This window comes from Schistocerca gregaria, chromosome 5 (assembly GCF_023897955.1).
Source record: "Schistocerca gregaria isolate iqSchGreg1 chromosome 5, iqSchGreg1.2, whole genome shotgun sequence".
NCBI classification, from domain to species: Eukaryota; Metazoa; Arthropoda; class Insecta; order Orthoptera; family Acrididae; genus Schistocerca; species Schistocerca gregaria.
The window spans coordinates 183596679-183617332 of record NC_064924.1 but is presented as its reverse complement, the minus strand read 5'-3'; the positions used below and the strand labels follow the sequence as shown (position 1 = coordinate 183617332).

Genomic DNA, 20654 nt, shown 5'->3' with positions numbered 1-20654 from the left:
TCTCGACCTATTTCATTACACTTAACGACAGAGAGAGAAAATATTTATTTTGATGGTCTATTTAGTTTGTAGGCTGTGTTTGTACATTTAAATAAAGTGTGTAGCAGTTTTGAACATGGCTGCCTCTCAGCAATCGTATATACGTTTCAGCATACGAATCACACAGCCAATGGGTTGCAATAACTGTTTGGTACATTGACATAGGTTTAGACACCTCTAAGGATCTCTTCATCTGAATGAAATTTTAAGAAACTGCAAAGCTACACTGGAACAAAGCAATGGTCTGAGTTTCGAGTAGATATGTCAAAAATTTTGAAGAGGACATCCTTAGAGGTTTTTGTTAAAAATTGAAACTCCTCCATCTGTACTTAAGATTTTATATTTATTTGGCTACTAGTTTCAACGTTGCGTCAACATCATCTTCAGGCCCGTACACTTTGATGAAATCAGCTGTGTGTGGCTCAGTACTAGAAGTCGGCGATGAGACCAACACGTGCTCCACATGGATGGAGAGCAGTAACTACAGGTTAGTAGTACTAACTACTGGCCGCCATCCATGTGGAGCACGGGCCTGAAGATGGTGTTGACGCAACGTCGAAACTAGTAGCCAAATAAATATAAAATCTTAAGTACAGCTGGAGGAGTTTCAATTTCTAAGAAAAATTATACCAGTTGTGTCCCACCTTAAATATGGATGTACGAAGATTCTTAGAGGTGTCGAAATCAAGGTCAACGTACCAAACAGTTATTTGCAACCGGTTGGTGTGTGATTTCTATTCTGAAAGTATAAAGCTTTTTTCACGGGCGATCAAAACTCTTGACCGGTAGTGTCGCTCCGACATGATGTTCTCACACCTCTACAGACCACGAGTGACACTTGTAACGTATTTAGGGCATTGAACAACTGCCGTTGGTCAAACTCAACAGTTCAATCTGCAGGCTTGGCTAGCATCTACACTTATCTTCAAGCATAAATGTTTTTGTATAATCCCTGAATGTTTTTAGAGGTGGCAGTTAAAACTGTAAGGCTAACATTCGAGATGTCATCCTCAGCACGCGAGCAGCTTCTAGCAGGCGATCTCCTGTTGGCCGCGCGACATCAGCAGAGCGGTCTTAGGCGCTGCAGTCATGGACTGTGCAGCTGGTCCCGGCGGAGGTTCGAGTCTTCCCTCGGGCATGGGTGTGTGTGTTTGTCCTTAGGATAATTTAGGTTAAGTAGTGTGTAAGCTTAGGGACTGATGACCTTAGCAGTTAAGTCCCATAAGAATTCACACACATTTGAACATTTGAATTTGATCTCATGTTGCAGAAAATCGCCTGGTCGCTCGCCACAGCCGTCGGCTGACATGGGCGTCTTCTAGCTGTGGGCGCCACGTGTTATGGGCAGCGAGCAACCGCGCCACTATCAGTCGAATCAGCAGCCTCTGCCTGGGCCATCAACCAACAGCATGGAAGGACAAGAATTCAAGAAGGTAAGACCACCATATAGCATTAACTAACAGCCCTTTACACATTGCTACAGATCGCGCTCCTATGTGACTGTTATCACTTTATTATCCAAGTGCACAATGAGCGCGCATATGCCAAATGCCATTGAACGAGCTTTTGCTGATGTTAGGCTATGCATGAGAGTGTGTACAGCATGAACTCGAACTGCACGAACAAAATTTCTGAGGTTGACCAGCGATATTTTTTGTATATCTCGGTGTATGGAACCCCATGTCTCTGGCTCCTCATCGCAAAGTAATAATAACGTATTTATGATTTATTCGGTTTATTACTGCAGTTGCCTTAGTTTCGGTAAAAAACCTTCACAATAGTGAAAAAACCTGTAACATACAGTTATTGTAAAATGCACAGATTAGGTTTCTCATAGACACCTCTGTACAAATTGAAGTACTGTGACATGGTTGCTGTCGCTGCAATAAAAAGCACAGCATAGCGCCGTTGTGCAGCTCTACACTGCGCTCAGTGGGCGCATACGCAAGTACCAGGTGATCAAAAAGTCAGAATAAATTTGGAAACTGAATAAAACACGGAATAATATAGATAGAGAGGTACAAATTGACACACATGCTTGGAATGACATGGGGTTTTATTAGAACCAAAAAAAAAATACAAAAGTTCAAAAATGTCCGAGAGATGGCGCTTCATCTGATCATATTAGCAATAATTAGCATAATAAAGTATGACAAATCAAAGATTATGTTCTTTACAGGAAATGCTCAATATGTCCACCATTATTCCTCAACAGTAGCTGTAGTCGAGGAATAATGTTGTGAACAGCACTGTAAAGCATGTCCGGAGTTATGGTGACGCATTGGCGTCGGATCTTGTCTTTCAGCTTCCCTAGAGATGTCGGTCGATCACGATACGCTTGCGACTTCAGGTAACCCCAAAGCCAATAATCGTACGGACTGGGGTCTGGGGTCCTGGGAGGCCAAGCATGACGAAAGTGGCGGCTGAGCACACTATCATCACCAAACGACGCGCGCAAGAGATCTTTCACGCGTCTAGAAATATGGGGTGGAGCACCATCCTGCATAAACATCGTACGTTCCAGCAGGTGTTTATCAGCCAGGCTGGGGATGATGCGATTCTGTTACATATCGGCGTACCTCTCACCCGTCACGGCAGCAGTTATTGACGTTTTGCTGGCCATCGTCATCTGTCGGACGTTTTGTGAACTGTGTTTTTTTTTTTTTTTTTTGGTTCTAATAAAACCTCATGTCATTCCAGTCATGTGTGTCAATTTTTACCTCTCTATCTACATTATTCCTTAGTTTATTATGTTTTCAAAATTATATTTTTTGATCACCCGGTATATCAGCTGCCCCTACCACCATGTTTTATGCGACCTGCAGCGGCTTCAAATACCATGTGCATGATTTTCATATTCTCTCGCTCTCGCAAATTATTTGTCCTATAGAAAAATGAACAGAATCTTTTAGTAGGAAATTAAATGCTGTTAAATTTTGTGCGGGGCTGCGTCTTCACCCACGGCCGTAGTTTTTGAATTATTCCAGAAAATGATGATATTCACATGCGTTTTCTTGAATAACTCGAAAACTGTAGCCTCTGTCAAAAATGTACCCCATTTCAAAATCTAACTACATTAAATTTGCTACAAAAAGGCCAGGTTCATTTTTTTCTGTAATACTAGCAGTACTTGCATAACAAGAGGGAATATATTAAATTGTTGAGCATCGTATTTGAAAGCATTGTGGGCTACCCGGAGGTGTGGAGGCTGAATTAACCTGTATATTGGCCAACTCCGCATCATTACACCTGTCCATATTACTGTGTATCACTGTTGCAGTACAACTAACACTGCTGTAAAAATTTTCCCGAGATAGACCGAACAGTACTGAATGCAAGCTTGGTTGGTTGGTTTGGAGATTAAAGAGACTAAACTGAAAGGCTATCAGTCCCCAAAAGCTTGAGGACAAAGAGTACAGTGGACATTACTGTCGTTCACAGAAAGTTAATGAATGGAACAATTTTGTTTAGAAACGAAGCACACAGCACATACTACAGACATTTACACTATTCTGCAGAGATTTTTAATACAATACAGCTACGAAAAGTAATGACAGCTCAAAATAAAGAGAAATGTAATTAGTTTGGAATGAGGCAGCTGAGACTACAGGTCCCTCAAACCAAAATACTCAGAAAATATCCCTGAACAGCCTCCTAAATTTTTTGTCAATGTAGTTCTGGTTCGCTCTGTACAAGTACTGACCCAATGTATTACCACTGTAGACGAGTCTTCTGCCACAGTGACTTAAGGGAGCGTGAGCTACGTAATTTTAACGGTCATTCACCATTTCTTTGTGAAGTTTTATGGGTCCGCAGTGGAGTAAATAAATAAACTGGTGCACAAAACTTAAGAACGGAAGTAACTCCCGCTTGATGTACGATTGTGAAGTAGCATAGCTCGATAAAACTTGGACGATACATAGAAAGAGCTCCTACAGTTACTGCAGCTAAGGTAACTGAAAGAAACGCAGTGAGATAAACAGAAATGAAATTTTTATTGAAAGGCAACAATTATCCTGAAGTCACCATGTTTTATGGCGGTCCCCTGGACATTAAAAGAGGTGAGACATGTTTCTTAGTAGCGTGAGTGATTACTAATTATGTGCATGCATGCTCTGCAACGTTCTTCCATGCTGGCGAGGCTGGTAAGGAGTCCCACACGTGCACGATGGGATTTAAGTCGGGGGGCAGGCCAGTCCTCTATCTGAAAATTTCGTAGTTCCAAGAGTGTATGCTGTTCGATACCGTTGCGCTTGGTCATTCATAAAGATGAAAATCATGGTCGAATGCAGATCTGAGAAGACGCATTTGGCGAAGGAGTGCAGTGTACAGTGTTACAACAACGTTAACCAGTGACAACACTGTTTTAAAAGATTTTTAGGTTAGTACGCCAATGCAACTTTATGCCTCCCCACACCATAGCATCTGGACCACCAAAACAATCATGTCGTTGTATGTAATCTCATAAAGTGAGAAGTGGGAACACGTAATGTTCGAAGGAATATTGTCAGTTTTTGAGGTTTTGCCTCCTTAGATAACATATGACTAAAATAAATCATATACTTTGCACATTTGACGCATATTTTTATTCAGTAGGTCAAAGCCAAAACAGTCGGTACAACTGACGGTGACTAAAAACTAAACATTGCCGAAGTAAGTGTTGCCAAATTTAGGGTTCTGTCACACGGATATACTGACAGTTAACTCGGACCGAGCCAGTCTCATCGTTCATGTTTCTCGCTTCAGTCAAGGGAGGTTCTGTTATTGCTGTGGCGCATGGGGTCATGGTTTGACCCTCTAGCAAGCTACACGTCCTAATGATAAAATGATTCCTTGGTCAACTAATACGTATTACAGTCTTTGTGCCAGCTATGTGCCAAGTTACTGTGTAATTCGGTGATTTATAATACAAGACGGAAAAATGTCGCAACAGAAAAAAGTGATTAATTTAGAGTAATGAAACTTCGAGAAGACATTTTTCTAGGTAACATTTCAAGTTCACAGTTTAATGTAAGAGTGAAATAAGCCATGACAGATGTGCAGTGCTGCTATATTAATCAACATTAGCAACCGGCGTAACCGCCAGTATGTTGAATGCAAGCATGCTAACGTGTATGCCTTGTGAAGAACTGATACCTAATCTCAGTTTGTGGGATGGAGTTCCTTGCCTGTTGTCCTTGATTGGTCAATACAGAGACGGTTACTGCTATTTGTAGGTGTCGCTGGAGTTCTCGTCCGGTGATGTCCCATATGTGCTCGACTGGGGACAGATTTGGTGATCGAACAGGCCAAGCCAACATACCGACACCCTGTCGACCTGTGGAGCTTGTTGGTTTATAACAACGACCTGTGGGCTTGCGTCATACTCTTCGAAAACTCCCCATGGAACGCTGTTAATGAATGGTAGCACAACAGCTCGAAACACGAGAATGACGTACAAATTTTCATTCAAGGTACGTGAGATAACCACGAAAATGATCCGGTTGTCATGCGAAATCGCACACAACACCGTAACTGCAGATGTGGGTCCAGCTAGCACGCAGACAGTTTGGTTGCACGCCTACATCTACATCTACATCCATACTCCGCAAGCCACCTGACGGTATGTGGAGGAGGGTACCCTGAGTACCTCTATCGGTTCTCCCTTCTATTCCAGTCTCGTATTGTATGTGGAAAGAAGGATTGTCGGTATGCTTCTGTGTGGGCTCTAATCTCTCTGATTTTATCCTCATGGTCTCTTCGCGAGATATACGTATGAGGGAGCAATATACTGCTTGACTCTTCGGTGAAGGTATGTTCTCGAAACTTTAACAAAAGCCCGTACCGAGCTACTGAGCGTCTCTCCTACAAAGTCTTCCACTGGAGTTTATCTATCATCTCCGTAACGCTTTCGCAATTACTAAATGATCCTGTAACGAAGCGCGCTGCTCTCCGTTGGATCTTCTCTATCTCTTCTATCAACCCTACCTGGTGCGGATCCCACACTGCTGAGCAGTATTCAAGCATTGGGCGAACAAGCGTACTGTAACCTACTTCCTTTGTTGTCGGATTGCATTTCCTTAGGATTCTTCCAATGAATCTCCGTCTGGCATCTGCTTTACCGACGATCAACTTTATATGATCATTCCATTTTAAATCACTCTTAATGCGTACTCCCAGATAATTTATGGAATTAACTGCTTTCAGTTGCTGACCTGCTATTTTATAGCTAAATGATAAGGGACCTATCTTTATATGTATTCGCATCACATTACACTTGTCTACATTGAGATTCAATTGCCATTCCGTGCACCAAGCGTCAATTCGCTGCACATCCTCCTGCATTTCAGTACAATTTTCCATTGTTGCAACCTCTCGATACACCACAGCATCATGTGCAAAAAGCCTCAGTGAACTTCGGATGTCATCCACCAGGTCATTCTACATCTATATCTACATGACTACTCTGCAATTCACATTTAAGTGCTTGGCAGAGGGTTCATCGAACCACAATCATACTATCTCTCTACTATTCCACTCCCGAACAGCGAGCGGGAAAAACGAACACCTAAACCTTTCTGTTCGAGCTCTGATTTCTCTTATTTTATTTTGATGATCATTCCTACCTATGTAGGTTGGGCTCAACAAAATATTTTCGCATTCGGAAGAGAAAGTTGGTGACTGAAATTTCGTAAAAAGGTCTCGCCGCGACGAAAAACGTCTATGCTGTAATGACTTCCATCCCAACTCGTGTATCATATCTGCCACACTCTCTCCCCTATAACGCGATAATACAAAACGAGCTGCCCTTCTTTGCACCCTCTCGATGCCCTCCGTCAATCCCACCTGGTAAGGATCCCACACCGCGCAGCAATATTCTAACAGAGGACGAACGAGTGTAGTGTAAGCTGTCTCTTTAGTGGACTTGTTGCATCTTCTAAGTGTCCTGCCAATGAAACGCAACCTTTGGCTCGCCTTCCCGACAATATTATCTATGTGGTCCTTCCAACTGAAGTTGTTTGTAATTTTAACACCCAGGTACTTAGTTGAATTGACAGCCTTGAGAATTGTACTATTTATCGAGTAATCGAATTCCAACGGATTTCTTTTGGAACTCATGTGGATCATCTCACACTTTTCGTTATTTAGCGTCAACTGCCACCTGACACACCATACAGCAATCTTTTCTAAATCGCTTTGCAGCTGATACTGGTCTTCGGATGACCTTACTAGACGGTAAATTACAGCATCATCTGCGAACAACCTAAGAGAACTGCTCAGATTGTCACCCAGGTCATTTATATAGATCAGGAACAGTAGAGGTCCCAGGACGCTTCCCTGGGGAACACCTGATATCACTTCAGTTTTACTCGATGATTTGCCGTCTATTACTACGAACTGCGACCTTCCTGACAGGAAATCACGAATCCAGTCGCACAACTGAGACGATACCCCATAGCTCCGCAGCTTGATTAGAAGTCGCTTGTGAGGAACGGTGTCAAAAGCTTTCCGGAAATCTAGAAATACGGAATCAACTTGAGATCCCCTGTCGATAGCGGCCATTACTTCGTGCGAATAAAGAGCTAGCTGCGTTGCACAAGAGCGATGTTTTCTGAAGCCATGCTGATTACGTGTCAATAGATCGTTCCCTTCGAGGTGATTCATAATGTTTGAATACAGTATATGCTCCAAAACCCTACTGCAAACCGACGTCAATGATATAGGTCTGTAGTTAAATGGATTACTCCTACTACCCTTCTTGAACACTTGTGCGACCTGCGCAATTTTCCAATCTGTAGGTACAGATCTATCGGTGAGCGAGCGGTTGTATATGAGTGCTAAGTAGGGAGCTATAGTATCAGCGTAATCTGAAAGGAACCTAATCGGTATACAATCTGGACCTGAAGACTTGCCCGTATCAAGCGATTTGAGTTGCTTCGCAACCCCTAAGGTATCTACTTCTAAGAAACTCATGCTAGCAGATGTTCGTGTTTCAAATTCTGGAATATTCCATTCGTCTTCCCTGGTGAAGGAATTTCGGAAAACTGCGTTCAATAACTCCGCTTTAGCGGCGCAGTCGTCGATAACAGTACCATCGGCACTGCGCAGCGAAGGTATTGACTGCGTCTTGCCGCTTGTGTACTTTACATACGACCAGAATTTCTTCGGATTTTCTACCAAATTTCGAGACAATGTTTCGTTGTGGAACCTATTAAAGGCATCTCGCATCGAAGTACGTGCCAAATTTCGCGCGTCTGTAAATTTTAGCCCATCTTCAGGATTTCGCGTTCTTCTGAACTTCGCATGCTTTTTCCGTTGCCTCTGCAACAGCGTTCGGACCTTTTTTGTGTACCACGGGGGATCCGTTCCATCTCTTACCAATTTATGAGGTATGAATATCTCAATTGCTGTTGTTACTATATCTTTGAATTTGAGCCACATCTCGTCTACATTCGCATAGTCAGTTCGGAAGGAATGGAAATTGTCTTTTAGGAAGGCTTCTAGTGGTACTTTATCAGCTTTTTTAAATAAAATTATTTTGCGTTTGTTTCTGATGGATTTGGAAGAAATGGTATTGAGCCTAGCTACAATGACCTTGTGATCACTAATCCCTGTATCAGTCATGATGCTCTCTATCAGCTCTGGATTGTTTGTGGCCAAGAGGTCAAGTGTGTTTTCGCAACCATTTACAATTCGCGTGGGTTCGTGGACTAACTGCTCTAAATAATTTTCGGAGAATGCATTTAGGACAATCTCGGAAGACGTTTTGTGCCTACCACCGGTTTTGAACAAGTATTTTTGCCAACATACCGAGGGTAGGTTGAAGTCCCCACCAACTATAACCGTATGAGTGGGGTATTTATTTGTTACGAGACTCAAACTTTCTCTGAACTGTTCCGCAACTGTATCATCGGAGTCTGGGGGTCGGTAGAAGGAGCCAATTATTAACTTAATTCGGCTGTTAAGTATAACCTCCACCCACACCAATTCGCACAGAGTATCTACTTCGACTTCACTACAAGATAAACCACTACTGACAGACACCAACACTCCACCACCAATTCTGCCTAATCTATCTTTCCTGAACACCGTCTGAGACTTCGTAAAAATTTCTGCAGAACTTATTTCAGGCTTTAGCCAGCTTTCTGTACCTATAACGATATCCGCTTCTGTGCTTTCTATTAGCGCTTGAAGCTCAGGGACTTTTCCAGCGCAACTACAACAGTTTACAACTATAATTCCGACTGTTCCTTGATCCAAGCACGTCCTGTAATTGCCAAGCACCCTTTGACATTGCAGCCCATCCCGCACTTTCCCGAGGCCTTCTAACCTAAAAAACCGCCCAGTCCACGCCACACAGCCTCCGCTACCCGTGTAGCCGCCAGCTGAGTGTAGTGAACTCCTGACCTATTCAGCGGAACCCGAAACCCCACCACCCTATGGCGCAAGTCAAGGAATCTGCAGCCAATACGGTCGCAAAACCGTCTGAGCCTCTGATTCAGACCCTCCACCCGGCTCTGCACCAAAGGTCCGCAGTCGGTTCTGTCAACGATGCTGCAGATGGTGAGCTCTGCCTTCATCTCGTAAGCAAGACCGGCAGCCTTCACCAAATCAGATAGCCGCTGGAATCCAGAGAGAATTTCCTCAGATCCAAAGCGACACACGTCATTAGTGCCGACATGTGCCACCACCTGCAGCTGGCTGCACCCTGTGCTCTTCATGGCATCCGGAAGGACCCTTTCCACATCAGGAATGACTCCTCCCGGAATGCACACGGAGTGCACACTGGATTTCTTCCCCCCCTTAGCCGCCATATCCCTAAGGGGCCCCATTACGCGCCTAACATTGGAGCTCCCAACTACCAGTAAGCCCAACCTCTGCGATTGCCCGGACCTTGAAGGCTGAGAATGATCCTCTGAAACAGGGCAGGCAGCTGCATCTGGCTCAGCCAGAGACAGTGCCTGAAACCGGTTTGTCAGACGCACCGGGGAGGCTTTCTGGTCAGCTTCCGGGGACGCCTTTCGCTGCCTGCCACGCCTTGGAACGACCTCCCAATCAACCACAGGCGAGGGCTCAGCTCCACTGCGGGCAGCAACCGGGGCAACCAAAGCGGCAGACCGATCTGGGGACAGACGGGATGAGGTTGACATCCCCGTGATACCCGAGTCCGGCTCCCCACAGTGGTGCCCATTGGCAACAGCCTCAAGCTGCGCGACCGAAGTCAGCGCCGATTGCAGCTGTGAGCGAAGGGATGCCAAGTCAGCCCTCATCCGAACACAGCAATCGCAGTCCCTGTCCATTCTAATCGATGTTTAACAACAGTTATTGAAACACGAGTCGGTGCCTAGATAACGCAAGCGGAACACGCAAAGAATGTATCAACTAACCTGTACAAATGCCTAACGACTGCGCTACAATCTGCTGAATTTACGATTACAGTAACTAAAACTCGAAATTGCACCTCCTATACGAAACTCACACGCAATTTAAATAAGAATCTACGAAGTAAACACTAAAGCGCGATGCTTCAACTGACCAATACTATAATACGCCCTAAATATATGAATTAAACAATGCAAGTACCCAAAAACACGCAAAGAAATTAAACTATGTCATTCATGTATATTGTGAATAGCAACGGTCCTATGACACTCCCCTGCGGCACACCTGAAATCACTCTTACTTCGGAAGACTTCTCTCCATTGAGAATGACATGCTGCGTTCTGTTATCTAGGAACTCCTCAATCCAATCACATAATTGATCTGATAGTCCGTATGCTCTTACTTTGTTCATTATACGACTGTGGGGAACTGTGTAAAACGCCTTGCGGAAGTCAAGAAACACAGCATCTACCTGTGAACCCGTGTCTAAGGCCCTTTGAGTCTCGTGGACGAATAGCGCTAGCTGGGTTTCACACGACCGTCTTTTTCGAAACCCATGCTGATTCCTTCAGAGTAGATTTCTAGTCTCCAGAAAAGACATTATACTCGAACATAATACGTGTTCCAAAATTCTACAACTGTTCGACGTTAGAGATATAGGTCTATAGTTCTGCACATCTGTTCGACGTCCCTTCTTGAAAACGAGGATGACCTGTGCCCTTTTCCAATCCTCTGGAACGCTTCGCTCTTCTAGAGACCTACGGTACACCGCTGCAAGAAGGGGGGCAAGTTCCTTCGCGTACTCTGTGTAAAATCGAACTGGTATCCCATCAGGACCAGCGGCCTTTCCTCTTTTGAGCGATTTTAATTGTTTCTCTATCCCTCTGTCGTCTACTTCGATATCTACCATTTTGTCAACTGTGCGACAATCTAGAGAAGGAAGCACAGTGCAGTCTTCCTCTGTGAAACAGCTTTGGAAGAAGACATTTAGTATTTCGGCCTTTAGTCTGTCATCCTCTGTTTCAGTACCATTTTGGTCACAGAGTGTCTGGACATTTTGTTTTGATCCACCTACCGCTTTGACATAGGACCAAAATTTCTTAGGATTTTCTGCCAAGTCAGTACATAGAACTTTACTTTCGAATTCATTGAAAGCCTCTCGCATAGCCCTCCTCACACTACATTTCGCTTCGCGTAATTTTTGTTTGTCTGCAAGGCTTTGGCTATGTTTATGTTTGCTGTGAAGTTCCCTTTGCTTCCGCAGCAGTTTTCTAACTCGGTTGTTGTACCACGGTGGCTCTTTCCCATCTGTTACGATCTTGCTTGGCACATACTCATCTAACGCATATTGTACCATGGTTTTGAACTTTGTCCACTGATCCTCAACACTATCTGTACTTGAGACAAAACTTTTGTGTTGAGCCATCAGGTAGTCTGTAATCTGCTTTTTGTCACTTTTGCTAAACAGAAAAATCTTCCTACCTTTTTTAATATTTCTATTTACGGCTGAAATCATCGATGCAGTAACCGCTTTATGATCGCTAATTCCCTGTTCTGCATTAACTGATTCAAATAGTTCGGGTCTGTTTGTCACCAGAAGGTCTAATATGTTATCGCCACGAGTCGGTTTTCTGTTTAACTGCTCAAGGTAGTTTTCAGATAAAGCACTTAAAAATATTTCACTGGATTCTTTGTCCCTGCCACACGTTATGAACGTTTGAGTCTCCCAGTCTATATTCGGCAAATTAAAATCTCCACCCAGAACTATAACATGGTGGGGAAATCTACTCGAAATATTTTCCAAATTATTCTTCAGGTGCTGAGCCACAACAGCTGCTGAGCCCGGGGGCCTATAGAGACATCCAATTACCATGTCTGAGCCTGCTTTAACCGTGACTGACTTCCTTCTAACGAATTCATGGCGATCGCTGGCACCGAGGCAGAACCAGCTTTCATCAGAAAACACAACAGACCTCCACTCTGCCATGCAATAAGCTTTCGCTTGACATTACGGAAGTCGTAAATGGTGGCGGTTTGGAGTAGGTGGAATGCACGCTATAGGCGTCTGAATCGTAACTATCCTTGACGTAACCGATTTGTTACAATTTGTTGTGTGACTGTGATGCCAACTGCTGCTCAAATCACTGTTGCAAATGCAGTCCGATTCTCGAAGTCCATACGGCAAACACGATGATCTTCCCTCTCGGTAGTGCCATGTGGCCGTCCGGAGCCCAGTCATCTTGCGACAGCACATTCCTCTGACCAAAGCGGCCAGCAGTCATGTGCTATAGTCCTGCCAAGTCTTTCTTCAGTATCGTAGAAGAATCATACAGTTTCTATAGTCCTATTACACGACGTTACTCAAACCCAATGAGGTGTTGATAATGGCGTTTTTGTCGCCTCAGAGGCATTCTTGACTAGCAGCAACTCACCACGTCCAATTTCGAAGTTAACTAACTCTCAGTACCGTTAGACCATGTACGAGGGTAATCCCAAAAGTAAGGTCTCCTATTTTTTTTATAAGTACATAGACCTGTTTGTTTCTACAATGGTTTACATCAGTTTACAGCTTGAACATTTAGCTATTTTTCGAAGTTATCACTATGACTGTCTACGCATTTTAGTAGATGCTGTGGCAGTTTTTGTATGCCCATGTCCTACCAGCTCGCCGTCACGCTGTTCAGAAACTCATTAACCTCTTCTTTCACCTCGTCGTCGGAGCTGAATCGCTTTCCGGCCAAATGTTCTTTTAATTTAGGAAACAGGTGATAGTCACTGGGCGCCAAGTCAGGACTAGTGGGTGGATGGGTGATTATGTTCCACTGAAACTGTTACACGAGAGCAATGTTTTGCCGAGCGATGTATGGGCGAGCGTTGTCAAGGAAAATGTGTACACCTTCGCTCAACATTCCTCTTCTCCGGTTCTGAATTGCCCGTGTGAGTTTTTTCAGAGTCTCACAGTACCAGTCAGCGTTAATTGTGGTCCCAGTGGGCATAAAGTCGACCAACAATACCCCTTTCCGATCCCAAAACACGGTTGTCATGACTTTATCGGCAGACTGTTTGTTTGAATTTCCGCAGCTTTGGCGGAAAAGGATGCCGCCACTGGCGTGATTGTTGCTTGGTCTCAGGTGTGAAGTGGTATGCCCAGGTTTCGTCACCCGTGACGATTGAGTACAGAAACAGCAGGGCTGCGAGCTGGTATGACATGGGCATACCAAAACTGCTACAGTGTCTACAAAAATGCTTCGCCAGAAATGGTGATTATGTCGAAAAATAGCTAAATGTTCAAGTTGTAAACTGATGTAAACCATCGTAGAAATAAACAGGTCTATGTACTTATAAAAAAAAATAGGAGAGCTTACTTTTGGGTTTACCCTCGTATTCAAAGCAAACTTGGTCAGCATCCTCATCGACTGACGTGAAATTGGAATAGACATCAACTTTCAGATGTTGAAACGCGCCTACCAACTGTCGTTTCTGTCACGCAACTCCTTCTTAGTGTTGCGTTTTTTTTTTCCACCAGTGTATGAAAGGAAGTAGCTCGTAGAGTGTCTGTTCTTATTTGAATAACATTTCTGTATAAGATAGTGTTTCAACTACATCTACGTATGTATGCTAATGCTAGACATTAAAAAAATTATCACACTAAATATATATATATTGGTATGTCAGCGCCGTGCACACCAAATTATATTATTTGATCAGGATAAAAGGATTTCAGAATTAGCTCTGATCATTTAGAGGAATGAAAAATATGTATATCTGATATGGTTCAACTTATTTACGTAAATGTTAGCAAAGTATATATCACAGGTATGCAACTACATATACTGGGTAGTTACCATTGGGGAAACTATTTGATCAGGATAAAGGGGTTTCAGAATTAGCTCTGATCATTTAGAGGAATGAAAAATATGTACATCTGATATGGTTCAACTTATATACGTAAATGTTAGCAAAGCATGTATCACAGGTATGCAACTAGATATACTGGGTAGTTACCATTGGGGAAACTATTTGATCAGGATAAGGGGGTTTCAGAATTAGCTCTGATCATTTAGAGGAATGAAAAATATGTACATCTGATATGGTTCAACTTATATACGTAAATGTTAGCAAAGTATATATCACAGGTATGCAACTAGATATACTGGGTAGTTACCATTGGGGAAACGCGTTGTCATAGACGTGATTTTTACGCCAATATTAAACGCTATTCCCTAAACCAAGAGGAAATTTGACTATTCGCTGAAGCAGCTAAATTTCGGCATAAATGTAAGTAGCAGTCCTGAGCGCCCAGAAAAATTAATTCGACGAGTGCCAATACGCTAAAACTGCCATTTTTATATAATTAATTCTGTGCGTCTGAAACGTGTCATCCCTCAAAAACTGGCAGAAAGTACACAAAACTTATTGTAACTTAGACTACTGATAGTTGAGACGGATTACTTTGATACGTAAAGGGTAAACTTAGTTCAGTGGTACATGTAATTTCTATATCTTTTATATTAATACGCAGTCTGAAATAATATCCTTTGTGATTAAACCCAAGGTATTTAATTAGTTATAAAATGTGTATAAAATATTCGAAATATATTTCGTCTTATTCCATTAATGTTGGGCTGACACCGAAATCTCATATGCTGAAAAATAGGAAACTCAGAACGACTGAGAAACTTCTGTTGGATATCAACAACAATAACCAATAAGGAATGCCACATTAATTGCCGTGTCCTAACAATAATAAGTTTAACTACTGTCGGCCTTTTATTGCATTTTCCATCGTCTATGATAAAGCGATGAAATCATCCAATATCAGAAATGTTATATTTATTAATGTTCCTCGACGTGATGAAACAAGGAACAAATTTTAAAAACATGTTTGTTCTACTTTGATGACGTCTGTGTTATTTTCACTGCTTGCGAAAAGGGATGGGAAAAACCGAACAGTTAAAACCGATATCAGTATTTTAGTGCTCAATTACAGGTATCTTTCGGCATTTGATTGGTCTCATTTATAACAGATGCTTTTTTCTTAATAACCGAGTAAAAAACCGAAACATCAATTATCCATGGCTGCAGTGCTAAAATTTTTCGTTTTTAAGTAAACCATTGTTTTTTAAAAAGAGAAGTAATTGTTATTCGTAAAATATGCATTGGTTCCAAATACTGCATTATTATAGAAAATGAGAAAAGTGATCAATGCTACTTCAATAACAATATAATCAGAAGCGAGCAATCAAGACGTGACAGGAGAATTGCTACAGCACTGCTGAGACAGTTGTACGCTGCTGTTGTACGTCGCGGCTTAACATATGTGTGTACGAGCAGTGTGCAAGATTTGCCGCCACGTGGTCTATACGGTAGTTTATCGCTGTCGTCTCCGGGCATCCGCTGTACTGCAGAATGGAACCAATCCTACTCTGGAAACATTTTTAAAAGTGCTGTAGCAGTGAAGTACCCTGCTTCATTGCTTTAAAAGACTGAAGATTTGTCTGTCATTTCCATGAAATAATAAAAGAGGAAGGCAGTTATGGTACAAGTAAAAAGTTATATACTTAACAAAAATTCATATACAGTACACAACAAAGATAGAAAGCAGCTGATCTGTTCCTGTGTCTACACCATGTGTGTTTAAGTATTTGTAGCCCTTGAAGAATTAACACGAAAAACAGAGTTCTTCAGCCTTAGTTTTCACTCTTTAGCACTGATTGTTTGTAATGTCCAAACAGTGTTATGTCAACAGGAGAATACTGGTGAGTTTTTGTAGTGTTCAACCACTTATCAAATTTCGAGAAAAGCAGTGAACGATTGACGGACTAAGTTTTGTTTCTTGTGCCTATTTAATTTAATGTTTTGATCATATGTGTCCTGAAACTGAGAGAGTCAAAATTTTTCAATCTTTGTTCGATTTCTCTGTTTATTACAGGAAATAATAGGAGTAAAAAACCGAAAATCGGTTATTTCAGGAACCGTTTATATTGATCGGCTCTAACAGTCATGTTTAACTGACGTGGGGGAAAAAACGATATAATAAAAACCGACTGTTTCAGCAATACCGCCATCCCCATTTCACATATGATTACATTAATGCGTTTATTGCTTTACAGATATTAAACATTTTCTTCCAAGCGCCGACGGAAAATTCAGTTAACTTTATTGCTTTAATGAAATTACAATGAATCAATACGATAAAATGAATACCCTTAGCTGCATACAGGTGTTGATATACGTCAACGGGGACATGTTGAAAATGTGTGCCAAGACCGGGACCCATAGCCGGGATCTCCTGCTTACATGGCAGACGATCTTTTTTTTTGTCACATTTTATTCTATATCGTTCGTTGAATTTGTTCCTGGTGGAGGTCCGATGACACCCACCCGTTCAGGTTGTTCGTTGATCAGTTCACTCAGTTTTTTTTGTTACAGAGGGTAGTTGAACCTTCTGACCGAACACGCTGAGCTACCGTGCCGGCATGCATCTGAGCCACCGAGGACACAGAGGAGAGTGCGACTACAAGGACTTACCTCTCGCTCGTCTCTCGTGAGACCCACATTCCCAACTTATTGCCCCCCACTAAATTCGTAGTGCCCCTGTCCATTACACTCATTACTCGCGGCTTTACCGATTCCCTTAAGAGTTCGGGCAATGTGTGTGCATCCACACAGAAGATGGTCAGATAGCCGGTGAGCCTTAATACATATATCAGGCTTTCCATTTTTTTCTGCTAGCAAAACTAAATTTGAACTAAATGTGTTGTGAATGCTACATTTTTGCGTTGGTTAGCCCAGAGTACGACTGGATGAACAAGATTAACGTAGGAAATCTCCCAAAACCACCCTCGAACTCGCCAGTAGAAGTTTAGCAGTGTATGTCTGACCCAAGGCGGTCCGTGTCTTATGTAACATTACTGTGCGACCGTGCCAATTGGACTGCAGAATTCGTAGCTCTACGAAAGCATGTGGCACGGTGTTGCGGCCCATAGAGTGAGCGTTTTTCACTTTTCTTGTGCAGAAAATGGTATTTTCATATTCCGTATATGATATGTAGATGTACACACCTACAGTTCTTCAGGGCCACCACAATAGCGCTGCCATGTAAAACTGAATGTGCAATCAGTAAGCTGTCCCAGATTTTCTTCGTCCATGGATAAACGCAAAACTACTGATGTGATTCCGTTGCGTAGCAAAGAAAGAGGGCATCCGTGACGGAAGTGGGGACGGATGAATGGCACATACACCATAGTCACGTTAACGTTGTACTGCAAATTGGCGTCAGAATCTGCGCAGCAGGGTGCTGAACTGATCTCTTTCTGCAACAAATAAGGGCTGTAATAGAAAGCGATAGAGAAAAGATTGAGGACGTACTGCGGCACGATACTGTAAAGGTTCACATGAAACTTAACTGCAGAAAAGCGCTGGAAACGCACTAACACCATGGGATCTGCAAGACTTCCCATCAACGGTGTGATACCAAAAAAGGCTCACCCACCCCCTTTTCAGGCTCCTTTTGTAGCAGTCCAAGTACAACAGCAATGCATGCAATATCAACATGATGCAAAGGAAAGTCAGGCACCAATGACTAACACAGAAATATTTGTAGACATACGGATCGGTACGGGTGTCTGGAGAAATCTATCGTAATTTGTGCTCTGTGTGTCTTAACGAGTTTTTACAAATATTTGATAGTAATGGAGCAGAGAAGAAAAAAACGCACGTTCCCTATTAAAGGGCCAATCCGCAACAGAACACATTAAATGCCGGCCGCTGATGGCCGAGCGGTTCTAGGCGCTTCAGTCTGGAACCGCGCGACTGCTACGGTCGCAGGTTCGAATCCTGCCTCGGGCATGGATGTGTGTGATGTCCTTAGGTTAGTTAGGTTTAAGTAGTTCTAAGTTGTAGGGGACTGATGACCTGAGATGTTAAGTTCCATAGTGCTCAGAGCCATTTGAACCAACACATTAATTACGAGAAAAATACACTGGCGTGCGAAACTTAAGGACGAAAGTAACTCTCGCCTGTTATGCCTCTACCAGATAACATAGTTCGATAAAACTTGTATTATACAGAGAAAGAACTGTTGATGCATAGTACAGAAGGAAACTGAAATAAATATGTAATAAGACGAACAGAAATGACACTTTTATTCAAAGACAGTTATTACATTAAGTCACCGCGATTTTTTATGGTCCCTTGGACATTACAAAAGCGGGGAAAGGTTCTTAATAGTTTGCGTCATCGCCACGAAATGCAATGCGCGCTTAGTCCAAGCTATGAAACGTGCTCCCATGCCCGCCACAGGATTGGTAGTACCTTCCACTGACGTCTGCTGGACGTCGTTGGTGCATGTGGTTATGCTGCAGTAAGTATCCACAACGTATCCCACACGTACTGCTTCCAGTTGGGGTAACGGGTAGGACACCATGTGTCCTATTGTTGCAAGAGCTTCTCCACCTGCTCTGTTCGATGGGATCGCGCGTTGTGATCCATAAAAATGAAATCATGGGCGAATGCACCCGTGAAAAGAAGCAGATGGGGAAGGATAACAGCGTCATAATAACGTTGACCGGTGAGTGAATCGTGTCGAAAAATCTGGAAGTTAGTACGAGGGTTGCCCAGAACGTAATGCACAGTTGGTTTTTTTCTCAGCCGAAAACAATGCTACCATTGCGAAACGTTACGTATGTATTATTTGAAGTCACATGAGTGAGCGCGCCAAGTTTCCGTCACTTCCGACAGTTAGCGTAGCTGTAGGACAGTTTCCAAATGGCGTCTGAAGGGGATGTATAATGGGCGTTCAAAAACAAAGGAGCTGGAGGCATAATTACAGAAACCAGTACCTGTATGTTAGAAGTACTGAGCCTGGCTGTTGAGACACTTGTCCCACTGTGAGAAAAGGAGGTGAATGGCTGTCTCATAAAATTCCCGGTGCTACGATGTTAACCAGTTTCGCATGTACAGCTGGACGTCATCGTCCAAGGTGAATCATTTGCCCCTCAGAGCCTTTTTAAGGGGACCAAAAGTGGCGTAATAACAGGAAGAGAGGTCCGGGTTGTATGGAGGGTGGCCGAGAACCTCCCATTTGAATTTCTGCAGAGTGCCGCGACTTTGTTGGCCGTATTTGCTTTTTCGTGGAGCAGAATGACTCCACAGGTGAGACTGCCTGGTCGATTTGGATTAATCGCTTCGCGAAGGGTCGTCAAGGTTTGCAAGTAACGCAGGGCATTCACTGTTGTCCCGCGCTGCAGGAAGTGCATCAGAAGGAAGGAATTTTTGGTCCCCTTGAAAAGGCTCTGAGTGGCAAACGATTGACCTTGGACGAAGACGTCCAGCTGTACATGCGAAACTGATTAACATCGTAGCACCGGGAATTATATGAGACAGCCATTCACCGCCTTGTGTCACAGTGGGACAAGTGTTTCAACAGCCAGGCTCAGTACTTCTAACATACAGGTACTGGTTTCTGTAATTATGCCTCCGCCTCGTTTCTTTTTGACCACCCCTTATACGTTACAAGCAACTAACCGTCATTGACTTTTGTCACTACAGAGAAAGAAACTGTGGGGAATATTCAAAAACGCTTGTGTAAAGTCTATGGAGAATGCGTCTGTCCTCGCGAATGACATCAGCTCGCTGCAACATGTCAGGTGTGACAGCCATGGATGGTCTGTCCAAGCGCTGCAAATCGTGGAGCCGAACTGCCCTCTGATGACCAAGCGACTAACTGTACTTCGGTCGACAGCATTGTAACTCCCTTCACCATAACACTTCGACCCCCAAAACGACCATGTTCCACAATGTCCCTGGTTGCATTACGTATGGCCAACTTTCGCCATATGTGGGTACATCCAGCATTGTCGAACATGTTCGTTTTCGTGGTCAAAGTGTTGTGTTGTGGGGAGACACAATGTTGCATGGGCTTACTGAACTGCAAATCTTTGAACACAGTGCATTCATTGGTCAACATGATTGTGATTCTGTACACTGTACTCCTTCACCACGTGCGTATTTTCAGGGGTGCCTTGGCCAAGACTTTGTTTCTATGGACGACCATGTCCAGCGGCATCGAACTGTGGAGGTGGTGCAGCTCTTGGAACGAGAGGATATTTGGTGAATGCAGCATGGCCATGTGCACCAACTACCATCTAGCAGTTGTCGACCGCTCGGGTGGAGGAATGGATCGCTGTACCACGAGAAATACTTACCAGCCTTATGGCCTGCGCGGGAGCCCGTTCCAGAGCATGTTGTCG

General features: G+C 43.3%; 1 protein-coding gene across 3 annotated transcripts in view; it reads left to right on the top strand.

Annotated features, from left to right (window-relative positions):
- LOC126272513 (venom dipeptidyl peptidase 4-like) overlaps positions 1 to 20654 on the top strand; it is a 301501-nt gene that overhangs the window by 144807 nt on the left and 136040 nt on the right. For all 3 annotated transcript variants that reach the window (XM_049975414.1, XM_049975413.1, XM_049975415.1), the window contains one exon: positions 1310 to 1472. In XM_049975414.1, coding sequence (XP_049831371.1) covers positions 1380 to 1472 — 93 coding nt within the window. In that variant the 5' untranslated portion in view covers positions 1310 to 1379. The remainder of the gene's footprint in view (positions 1 to 1309; positions 1473 to 20654) is intronic.